Source organism: Pleurodeles waltl, chromosome 10 (genome assembly GCF_031143425.1).
Source record: "Pleurodeles waltl isolate 20211129_DDA chromosome 10, aPleWal1.hap1.20221129, whole genome shotgun sequence".
NCBI classification, from domain to species: Eukaryota; Metazoa; Chordata; class Amphibia; order Caudata; family Salamandridae; genus Pleurodeles; species Pleurodeles waltl.
In genome coordinates, this window is record NC_090449.1 from 610,910,957 (window position 1) to 610,923,282 (window position 12,326).

A 12,326-nucleotide genomic window follows, 5' to 3' on the forward strand; every position below is an offset into this window, starting at 1 on the left:
CCGGAAAACGACGCCCGACTTCCCCGCGTGGAAAAGACCGACGCAAGTCTGTGTGTGCTGAGGAGAAATCGACGCACACACCCCTTTTTCCACGCATCTCTTCTCCTGTGGCCCTCTGAGGAGATTTTCCACCAGAAACCAGGTACTTTGTGCTTGAAAGACACTGTATTCCATTCTAAAGACTTAAGACACTTTATATCACTTCCCTGTGATATTTCTACAATTTTCCATTGCAACTTTATTCTTTTTGACCTACAATTATCCTGATAAATATTATATATTTTTCTAAACACTGTGTGGTGTACTTTTGTGGTGCTATATGGTGGTATTGTATGATTTATTGCACAAGTACTTTACACATTGCCTTCTAAGTTAAGCCTGACTGCTCGTGCCAAGCTACCAGAGGGTGGGCACAGGATAATCTTGGATAGTGTGTGACTTACCCTGACTAGAGTGAGGGCTTTTGCTTGGACAGGAGGTAACCTGACTGCCAACCAAAAACCCCATTTCTAACATTGGTGATCAGCGGTGAGGATAGGACTTGTATTTGTGCAGTGACATACAGTAGCTAAGTATTTCACTACATACCCACAGTTGAAGGTCAACTTGGTTTTTATCTCTTTTTGAAAATCCGTTTTTTCCTGACAATTTTCAAAAACTAAATCCTCACTCAACATGTCTCTGACTGGGTCTCAGACAGGGGACTTTGACCTAGTCCAGTTGGATACATACACGGTCAAACAACTAAGAGGATTCTGCAGGGCATTAAGGGTACCCACCCAAGGGGCCTCCAGAAAGGAGGACTTTCAAGTGGCGCTGAGGGCCTGGGCAGAAGCCCATTTAGAGGATGATGAGGAAGAGGAGCCAGAAAATGGCCCCTCAGAAGGATTTTCACTATCTATGGATGGTGTTACCACTGCAATTGTGCACCCTTCCAGACCAGGGAGCAGTGTCTCCATGCAAAGCCTGACCGCAGAGGAAAGGAGAGAGGAAAGGGAGTTCCAATTGCAAATGGCAAAACTGAAAATTGAGGCACAACAGGAGGAGAGGAGGGCAGAAAGAGAAGCCAAACAAGCTGAGGCTGAAAGAGCAGCCAAACAGATTGAAGCTGAAAGAACAGCCAAACAGATTCAAGCAGAAGCTGAAAGGGCAGCCAAACAAGCAGAAGCTGAAAGAGCAGCCAAACAAGTGGAAGCTGAAAGAGCGTTGGCTGAAAAGAAACTATTGTTGGCTCATGAACTGAGTCTCAAGGAGCTGGAGATCAAGGCAAGACAGTCTGAATCCAGCAATAATGGTGGCAGCATACAGACAGGACCTGCTGGAGAAAAGAAGGTTCGTATACCCAAAAATGTGGTGCCCAGTTTTGTGGTGGGAGATGACATAGATAAATGGTTAGCTGCTTACGTTGTTGCACTAAGGGCTCATGAGGTCCCTGAAGGGCAATGGGGGGTAGCTATGTGGGGTTATGTGCCGCCATTGGGGAGGGACACACTTCTCACATTGGACCCACCGGATCAAAACACATACCCACTCCAGAAAGCCACTTTACTTGCCAAGTTTGGGCTGACCCCTGAGGGATACCGTCAGAGGTTCAGGGACAGCACCAAACAAACCACACAAACATGGGTAGATTTCTTTGATTTCTCTAGTAAGGCACTGAATGGATGGGTGCGGGGCAACAAAGTAGCAGATTATAAAGGTTTATATGACTTGATCCTGAGAGAGCATATGCTTAATGTTACTTATACCGATTTGCGCCAGCACCTAGTGGATAGTAAGCTGACTGATCCCAGGAAGCTTGCTGAGGAGGCGGACCTCTGGGTTAGCACCAGAGTGTCCAAGAAGGTACCTGGGGGGGACTCCCACAAAGGTGGTCAGGGTTCCCAACAGAAGAAAGAGGGGGGAGATAAACTTACAGATAAGGAACTCTCTAAAGGCCCCCAAAAGAATTCCCAGGGAGGGGGTGGCAACCCTTCCTTTTCCAAATTTGGGAAGAAGCCAGGGACATTTGACAGGTCAGGAAAATCTAGCCCCAAATGCATGGAGTGTTACCAATATGGTCACTACAAAGGCGATCCACAGTGCCCCAAGAGGGCACCGTCCACTACCGGACAGGCGCCTGGGTTGACTAGTGTAGCACTCGGGGGGGAGATGGACCCCACTAGCTTTGGGGAGCAGGTAGAGATTTCCCTAGTGTCCCTGGGAGAAGGAGAAATGATGTCCAAGGTCCACATGCCTAAAAATACTTCCAAGTACCGGCAGTGGGTCCTCATTGATGGGCAGAAGGTGGAGGCTCTGCGTGACACAGGAGCCAGTATGACTACTATCAAGAGTCAGCTGGTGTCCACAGAGCAGATAATCCCTAATACATTCCACCAGGTCATAGTCGCTGACAATCGCGAGAGTCACCTACCGGTGGCTCGGGTTCCCTTTGAGTGGGGGGGGGTCTCTGGTACTCTGAAAGTAGCTGTGAGTCCTGCCATGCCTGTAGATTGTCTGTTAGGCAATGATCTAGAGCATACTGCTTGGAAAGAAGTAGAGCTCAGATCTCACCTGGAGATGTTAGGGTTACCTGAGTGGGTCTGCATGACCACCCGGTCCATGGCTGACCGAGAGGGAAGTCAAGGGCATCTGGAGCCTGGAACGATGGCCCAGGGAGCTGCCAAGAGGAGGGACGAGGGGCGCGGGAAACCGGCCCCAGAAGTTCCCACAGTGGCTGACGGGGCTCCTGAGGAGGAGACTCCCGAGCCAACTGGGGAAGACATTGCCACCCTAGGTGACTTACCGGAGCTTGCTGGCTGGCAAGTTGAGGGTGGACCCACCAGGGAGGAATTCTGCAAGGCGCAGAAAGAGTGTCCCACTCTAGAAGGCTTGAGGAAACAAGCCTTAAACCAGGCAGCAGGTGACGCCTCTGGCAATCACCACCTATATTGGGAGAATGATCTCCTCTACAGTGAGCCTAGGGTTCCGGTCTTTGGGGCAGCACGTGTGCTGGTGGTCCCCCAATGTTACCGAGCCTTCCTACTGGGTGTGGCTCACGACATTCCCCTGGCAGGACATTTGGGACAAGACAAGACCTTCAACAGGCTTGTCAACCACTTTCACTGGCCCAAAATGGGGACACACTCAGACAAATTCTGCAGGGCTTGTCCTACCTGCCAGGCTAGTGGTAAAGCAGGAAAGAGGGTTAAAACCCCCCTGATTCCACTTCCTGTCGTTGGCACCCCCTTTGAAATGGTGGGCGTCGACATTGTTGGCCCCTTGGACCCCAAAACTGCCTTAGGCAACAGGTTTATCCTGGTTTTGGTGGACCATGCCACCCGGTACCCAGAGGCAATCCCTCTGAGGACCGTAACTGCATCGGTGGTAGCCAGAACCCTGATGGGGATATTTACCCGTGTGGGATTCCCCAAAGAGATAGTGTCTGACAGAGGCACTAACTTCATGTCCGCGTACATGAAGCATCTGTGGGATGCGTGTGGTGTAACCTACAAGTTCACCACACCCTATCACCCCCAGTCTAATGGGCTTGTGGAGAGATTCAACAAGACCCTGAAAGGCATGATTGGTGGCCTCCCTGAGGCCATGAGGCGTAAATGGGACGTCCTCTTACCATGCCTTCTCTTTGCTTACAGAGAGGTCCCCCAGAGGGGGGTAGGGTTCAGTCCCTTTGAGCTTCTCTATGGGTACCCCGTCAGGGGACCCTTAAGCATTGTCAAGGAGGGATTGGAGAACGCACCAAAGACACCCCCTCAGGACGTGGTCAGCTACATGTTGGCCCTCCGCAATCAGATGACCCGCTTCTGGAAAGAGGCCCAAAGTAACCTGGAGGCCAGTCAAGAGGTGATGAAACAATGGTATGACCAGAAGGCCACTCTGGTAGAGTTTCAACCTGGAGACAAAGTGTGGGTAATGGAGCCAGTAGAGCCCAGAGCTCTCCAGGACCGCTGGTCTGGCCCATTTGAAATAAAGGAGCGGAAAGGGGAGGCCACTTACCTAGTGGACCTCCAAACCCCTAGGAACCCCCTACGGGTGCTCCACGTGAACCGACTAAAAGCTCATTTTGAGAGGTCGGAGATCAACATGCTTCTGGTCACAGATGAAGGAATGGAAGAGGAGAGTGAACCTCTCCCTGACCTCCTCTCTGCCCAAGAAGGTGATGGGTCCGTAAGCGGGGTCATTCTGTCTGACTCCCTGACTCTAAACCAGAAAGGAGACTGCTATGAGCTGTTGGAGCAGTTCTCCCCCCTCTTCTCCCTTACTCCGGGACTGACCCACCTCTGTGTTCATGATATTGACACCGGTGACAGTCTCCCTGTGAAAAACAAAATTTACAGGTTGTCAGATAAGGTGAAGGCCAGCATCAAGGAGGAGGTCTCCAAGATGTTGACGCTAGGGGTTATTGAGAAGTCCAGTAGTCCCTGGGCCAGCCCAGTGGTGTTGGTCCCCAAGGCTACTGCCCCAGGCGCGAAGCCAGAACTCCGGTTCTGCGTGGACTACCGGGGTCTCAACTCAGTCACACGGACTGATGCTCACCCCATCCCCCGAGCTGATGAGCTCGTGGACAGGCTAGGCGCTGCCAAGTTCCTGAGTACGTTTGATCTTACTTCAGGGTACTGGCAGATCGCCCTGACTGAGGGGGCTAAGGAAAGGTCCGCCTTTTCCACCCCTGACGGCCATTACCAGTTCCGGGTGATGCCGTTTGGATTGAAAAATGCCCCCGCTACCTTCCAACGGTTGGTTAACGGGGTCCTGGCTGGCAAGGATGCCTTCTGTGCAGCCTACCTGGATGACATAGCTGTCTACAGTTCCAGCTGGGAGGAACACCTGCTCCACCTCAAGGAGGTGCTTCAGGCCCTGCAACAGGCAGGCCTGACCATCAAGGCTAGTAAGTGCCAGATTGGGCAGGGTTCCGTGGTGTACTTGGGACACCTAGTAGGTGGTGGCAAGGTGCAGCCACTCCAGGCCAAGATCGAAACTATCAAGGCCTGGCAACCACCTCGAACCCAGACTGAGGTGAGAGCCTTTTTAGGCCTCACCGGATACTACCGCAGGTTTGTCAAGGGCTATGGTACCATTGTGTCCCCCTTGACACAACTCACGTCCAAGAAGCAACCTAGGTTGGTGAATTGGACAGAGGCTTGTCAGAAAGCCTTTGACGCCCTAAAGGAAGCCATGTGCACGGCCCCCGTGCTCAAGGCCCCTGACTACTCCCAGGAATTTATCGTGCAGACAGACGCTTCAGAGCATGGCATAGGGGCAGTCCTAGCACAGCTAAATGAGGAGGGCCAAGATCAACCGGTAGTCTTTATTAGCAGAAGGCTATTACCACGGGAACAGAGGTGGAGTGCTATTGAAAGAGAAGCTTTTGCTGTGGTCTGGGCACTGAAGAAGCTGAGGCCCTACCTGTTTGGGACTCACTTCCTAGTTCAGACAGACCACAGGCCCCTCAGATGGCTCATGCAGATGAGGGGTGAGAATCCAAAACTTCTGAGGTGGTCCATTTCCCTACAGGGGATGGACTTTACGGTGGAACATCGCCCAGGGGTTGACCACGCCAATGCTGATGGTCTCTCCAGGTACTTCCGCCTTAGCGATGAGAGCTCCCAGGAGGTCGGGTAGCTCTCCCCACTTTCAGCTGGGGGGGACACATGTTAGACCTGACAGCCTTAGGGTAGTCACCCCTAACTTTTTGCCTGCCTCCCTCCTCGTTTTTGGATACTGTTTTTGCTGGTTTTTAGACTCTGCGCACTTTACCACTGCTAACCAGTGATAAAGTGTATATGCTCTCTCTCTGTAAACATGGTAACTTTGGATCATACCTAATTGAACTATTTAATCTACTTATAAGTCCCCCGTCATGTGCACTCCAGGTGCCTAGGGCATATAGATTAAATGCTACTAGTGGACCTGCAGCACGGATTGTGCCACCCACTTAAGTAGCCCCTTTTTCTTGTCTCAGGCCTACCATTGCTAGGCCTGTGTGTGCAGTTTCACTGCCACCTCGACTTGGCATTTAAAAGTACTTGCCAAGCCTAGAACTCCCCTTTTTCTGCATATAAGTCACCCTTAATGTGTGCCCTGGGTATCCCCTAGAGCAGGGTGCTGTGTAGGTAAAAGACAGGACATGTACCTGTGTAGTTATATGTCCTGGTAGTGTAAAACTCCTAAATTCGTTTTTGCACTACTGGGAGACCTGCTCCCTTCATAGGCTAACATTGGGGCTGCCCTCATACACTGTTGAAGTGGCAGCTGCTGATCTGAAAGGAGCAGGGAGGTCATATTTAGTATGGCCAGAATGGTAATACAAAATCCTACTGACTGGTGAAGTCGGATTTAATATTACTATTCTAGAAATGCCACTTTTAGAAAGTGAGCATTTCTTTGCACTTAAATCCTTCTGTGCCTTACAATCCACGTCTGGCTAGGTTTAGTTGACAGCTCCTTGTGCATTCACTCAGACACACCCCAAACACAGGGTACTCAGCCTCACTTGCATACATCTGCATTTTGAATGGGTCTTCTTGGGCTGGGAGGGTGGAGGGCCTGCCCTCACACAAAGGACTGCCACACCCCCTACTGGGACCCTGGCAGACAGGATTGAACTGAAAGGGGACCTGGTGCACTTCTTAGCCACTCTTTGAAGTCTCCCCCACTTCAAAGGCACATTTGGGTATAAAACAGGGCCTCTGCCCTACCTCATCAGACACTTGCTGGAGAAGAAACCGGAACCAGAAACTACATCCTGCCAAGAAGAACTGCCTGGCTGCTCAAAGGACTCACCTGTCTGCTTTCTACAAAGGACTGCTGCCTTGCTGTTGGCCTGCTGCCTTGCTGAACTCTTGTCTGGCTGTGAAAGTGCTCTCCAAGGGCTTGGATAGAGCTTGCCTCCTGTTCCTTGAAGTCTCAGGACCAAAAAGACTTCTTCCTTTCACTTGGACGCTCCGTGCGCCGAAAAATTTCGACGCACAGCTTGTTTCGCGGCGAGAAAAACGCCGCACACCGACGCTGATCAACGCGACGCCCTCGGGACGATCGAGACTTCGACGCACAACCTCGCAAGGACAAAGCCGCTCGACTTTCCAGGAGAAATCGACGCGACGCCCACCGTGAGTGCGAAACTTTGACGCACGGCCTCGCAAGGACAACGCCGCCCGACTTCCAAGGAGAAATCGACGCGACGCCTGCCGTGAGACCAAACTTTCGACGCACGGCCTCGCAAGGACAACGCCTCCCGACTTCCAAGGAGAAATCGACGCGACGCCTACCGTGAGATCGAAACTTCGACGCGCAGCCCCGCAGAACGACGCGCAGCCGGAAAACAAGCAGGAGAATCCACGCACAGACCCGGGACATCTGGTAATCCCCGCGATCCACAAAAAGAGACTGTCTGCGCGCCGGAAAACGACGCCCGACTTCCCCGCGTGGAAAAGACCGACGCAAGTCTGTGTGTGCTGAGGAGAAATCGACGCACACACCCCTTTTTCCACGCATCTCTTCTCCTGTGGCCCTCTGAGGAGATTTTCCACCAGAAACCAGGTACTTTGTGCTTGAAAGACACTGTATTCCATTCTAAAGACTTAAGACACTTTATATCACTTCCCTGTGATATTTCTACAATTTTCCATTGCAACTTTATTCTTTTTGACCTACAATTATCCTGATAAATATTATATATTTTTCTAAACACTGTGTGGTGTACTTTTGTGGTGCTATATGGTGGTATTGTATGATTTATTGCACAAGTACTTTACACATTGCCTTCTAAGTTAAGCCTGACTGCTCGTGCCAAGCTACCAGAGGGTGGGCACAGGATAATCTTGGATAGTGTGTGACTTACCCTGACTAGAGTGAGGGCTTTTGCTTGGACAGGAGGTAACCTGACTGCCAACCAAAAACCCCATTTCTAACAATGCCATAAACACGTCATCCGCTTCTCTGGATGTATTTATAAGAATATTCTTTAAACGTTTATCAAAATATGAATAATATCAAACATTTCCCAAACACATGGAAAACTTGTCATTTCTATGTGACATATTAAGCATGGAATTTTGCATTTCCGATAGCATTGTAGATGTTCAGGTTGACATGGAATATAAAAAATAGGCATAAGGAACACTTTCTTGAACGTAACTAATATTAATCATTTAATGAGCATGTATATGTGGTAAGCAGAAAAAACTGTCAACTTTCGTCCACTCATATATTTTTTTGGACCTAATTGTAGTTTTTGGGACATTATACCGGGTAAAATGCCAGAACGCTAAAGCATACATTTTGTTTTCTTCTTAAATAAAAATATTAAAAATTATATGTGAGAAATGGTCTCATGAGTCCTGTGCTTCCATCAATCTTAATACAAAAAATGTTTAACATTTTATGGTTATTTATTGGAAGAAATGATAACACGTGACTCGTTGGTGATAGCTAAATATGCGTTATCTATCCTGATTAAATGCTGTGCCTGAGGTTTCATGCCTTGCAAGCTGTATTTAGCGAGTAAGTATATGATTTCCAGCCAGCCTAATTCATTCATTTTGCTAAATTCACTTGTTATGGTACATCTGGATGAAGTCATTGTACTATTAAAATGTAATTGGACATCTTCATTACATCCTTCTACTCTGTGCGGGGTTTAGTTAGGTCAAAGGATACTATAACATACAAGGTACCTCTTTGAATCGTTGACTTTGCAAATGCTTGTCAATACGTTTTATAATGTTCAAAATGGAAAGGGATGCAATGGAAATGTGTTTTGTGAATTGTTCTGGTTGTGCAAGACAACTTATGAGTTTCCTTGTGTAGTTTCTTTTAATCTCAATGAAAAACATTATAGAGCTGCCATTTAGTGGATCAATAAAGAGAATTTAGTGAAAACCAGACAGAAGAGGTAGCATGAGTATCACAAATATTACATTATTACCAATGTTGAGAACTCTGGGCATAGCATTATTAACCATAGGTAGTTAAGGACTGACTAGGTCAATGCAGGTGCTTATTTTTCTAGTTACATGAACATCACATGGGTTGGGTGTGTATGAAATCAGGCCACATTTTAAAATGCTTCGATCACATCAACTATACATAATGGTACTGCTAGCACATTATTGATATTAATATTGTTATTTATAAGTGTGAACACTGTTGTTTACAAGTGTTTTCAAGAATAACATGTTTTTCACCACAGCATGCGAGTGGATGTTATTCTGTACAACAGTGTAAGCCCTGTGGATCTACAATGATACACTTTGTATTGGAGCCACAGTACCCGTTTATTTGAATGATCACTCTGGTTGATATTGAAAGTGTTGGCAATCCAATAAGTGATACGGGAGGCATTCACACAGATTTCAGTTAACCTCCATCCTGTGTGATTATGTTTGTGGTGTGTCCAATGCAAATACATTATCAACTAATACATGGATTAGTTGGTCAACAAGCAAACATGCAAGGCTTTCCCATTTGTAAGCATTCATTTTGAGCTTGAAGAGGCCAATTTGATTATTTCCCACCTATGTTTCAACTATTAATAAAATTATATATATGATCAATCACAAATTCCCATTAAATGGGTAATATTGTGATTGGTATGCGATTTAAGTGGCAGTGCTGGATTGATACAGTTCTATCACACACGATATTCTTCCATGTTGAATATGTTTAGTATGTCTAATGCACTGATTAGTTTTCAGACTCATGTATGAAGAAAAAATACCTGCTATCTCTAGTTGTAAGACACTTACCACAGTGTTAAAGGTGAGAAAGACTTCAGTCATACTGTGAAACAGAAGCGATGCACAGTGGCAGTAATGGACTAATGCCACATGCACTAGTGCATTGACTGATTATCTGAATAAAATAGAATCTTTGTTGGAATATAATGCAAGATACTATTCAGTGTTGGAATTTTAGTAACATTTCATTCTACCCTTTCTCTTTTGGAAGTCATTACAAAGCGTTCATTTTAGACAAGTGTAAACCCTATGTAACAGCAATGCATTTTAAATGCAAACCTATTGATGTGAAGGCACAATTGAGTTACTTGGAAGAGCACAATGTAGTTTCTTTCCTGGAAATAATTGTAACTCCTGTTAAAAGAACTTGCACATTAATTTTGAAGGATATCTCTGTAGTTGTATTACTGCTAACAGAGCATGGAATGACCCTGGTTTTAATTTCATTTTCCAATAAGACCAACCTCGTACCTTTCAATTTCTCCAACTTAGATTCACTGAGTTTATTTAATTAAATATAAATAGTAAAATATGTTTAATTTACGCTTTACTACTAACATTGAAACATATTTTAACAGAAAGAAAACTATTTCTTTGTTAAAATACAACTCAAACATAGTGTATTGCAGAGGCAAGGAAATGCTATGTTAAAAAATATGAAAACAAATTACTCATAGGCGCATTGATAGAAACACAAATTTGGACAATGTATACCTTCTTTTTAAAGGACTAGTTGGCAGAAAGACAAATGTCTTTACTGAAACCAAACGGAGGAGTAATATAGGTATAGTTCAATGCTGTCATCTTCACGAATGTAGCGTCAATGCAGTACAATAAAATATGCTTTGCATGGAGATGCCACTGGAAATTCTCCAACCAACATGGCACCAAAATGTTCTCTCATGTTAGATGAGAAAGAGATTTGAAAGGTATGAGCAATATGATCACATTCCATGCACACACATTAAACAAAATCAGTTACCTACAGATGCACATGTTCATGCTTTCCATTGACTTGCTGTTGAGTAAGAACATAGAAAATTGTCATGTTGTTTAGTTGATAAACCTATTTGCTTGGTAATGTTTCATAGCTGATTTGACAACAATTTAATCATAAGCTTTCACAAAGAATCTATTAACCATCATATGACCAAGAGCTCATGTGCTGTTGCATTAATCACACGTTCTTTGGATCCAGCCAAGCTGGCTCACAATATTAGTGGGCTGAATATCAAATTTGTTACCTGCTAATTCTCTTTGTTTTCTTAACAATTTATATAGGTACACTTTCACTGGCATTTACACATTTGAATCATTGATTAAAATACTGGCAAGAGGATTCTGCTTGAAGGGTTTCACCTTCCTTCGTGACCCATGGAACTGGCTGGACTTCAGTGTTATTGTTATGGCGTAAGTACCTTTATTCCATTTTTTCCGTACACAGTTTGTGCTTGATTTAATTTCAGTGGTGGTTGATGTTTTAATATATTATTGATTCTACTACTGTTGTGGTTTGAATGTAAGGCAAGCACTGCGCTGGTCAATAAGACCTTGACCATGTTGGTATTGGTACAAGTTGGAAGGATAAGGAATATTTCAGAGATCGACATTGGGAAATAAGCCGACTCACAAGAGTTAAAATGCAGTGACTGACTTAATTCACCCAGATTTACCCATAATTCGGTGTAGCTTCTAAAATAACATCAGCGTCTGTTTCCAAACACAAAGAACACAGATTATATGAATTTACTCCATTGTCAATAAGATGACATTGGCAACAGTGTCTTACCATGTCACTTGCAAAATTGATTTAGGATATTTGATCAATGTGATGTTGAAATCCCTATCATATCCACCCATGACACTTAATAATTAGGAGTAATATTTGACGGACTGGCCTCTGGAAATTGAATTCCCTAGGAAAAATGTATTACATTCCTTGTGAAGCTCTGAAATTTGAAATTATGGGTATTTTTCTTTAAATAGGCCGTGAAGGTCAGAAAACGAATGATTTAGCTATCGTTCCTCTGTTAATTTATACTCCGTGTTCAGGTCAGGTAATTGGCTTTATAACTTAGTACACTCTGAAACAAATCAAATCTTTTTTGACAATATTCTTGAGTGTCTATTCTCTGATGCATTATTTTGAATCTCTAGTTAAGTGGAAAAAGGGGAAGTGTATATTAGCAAAAGAGCTAAATATTGGCTGCAGTAGAAGCTTCAACTAAACCCTGGAGCCGATTGTAGTATATTGCACCTGACTTAGGATTTTTGCGTTTTAGTAGCTGCCAATATTTCAGAATATCTTGTGTTACTTTGCATAATTTAAAAATGTGATTGTTAGCCTCATATACAGTATGTTTTAGAAATGTTGTAAACATTTGTGTGAATGGGGATGAACAGTCTATAAGGCTTTAGCATCAGCTCTGCACTCCATTTTATACTATATTCTGTACAAAATGATCTATGTTTGGAAAATTTGCTCTGACTCGTAGTTAGTGCTGTGCTAATACTAAATGCAAAATGTTGGTTATGCCTTTCTCACTGCACCTTTTGAGATATCAGCTCATATATTTTTTGTTAGAATCT

The 12,326-nt window shown here is 45.1% G+C and overlaps 1 protein-coding gene across 2 annotated transcripts in view; it reads left to right on the forward strand.

Annotated features, from left to right (window-relative positions):
* Positions 1–12,326, forward strand: part of LOC138261759 (sodium channel protein type 5 subunit alpha-like) — a 957,661-nt gene that overhangs the window by 243,513 nt on the left and 701,822 nt on the right. For both annotated transcript variants that reach the window (XM_069211083.1, XM_069211084.1), the window contains one exon: positions 11,019–11,147. In XM_069211083.1, coding sequence (XP_069067184.1) covers positions 11,019–11,147 — 129 coding nt within the window. The remainder of the gene's footprint in view (positions 1–11,018; positions 11,148–12,326) is intronic.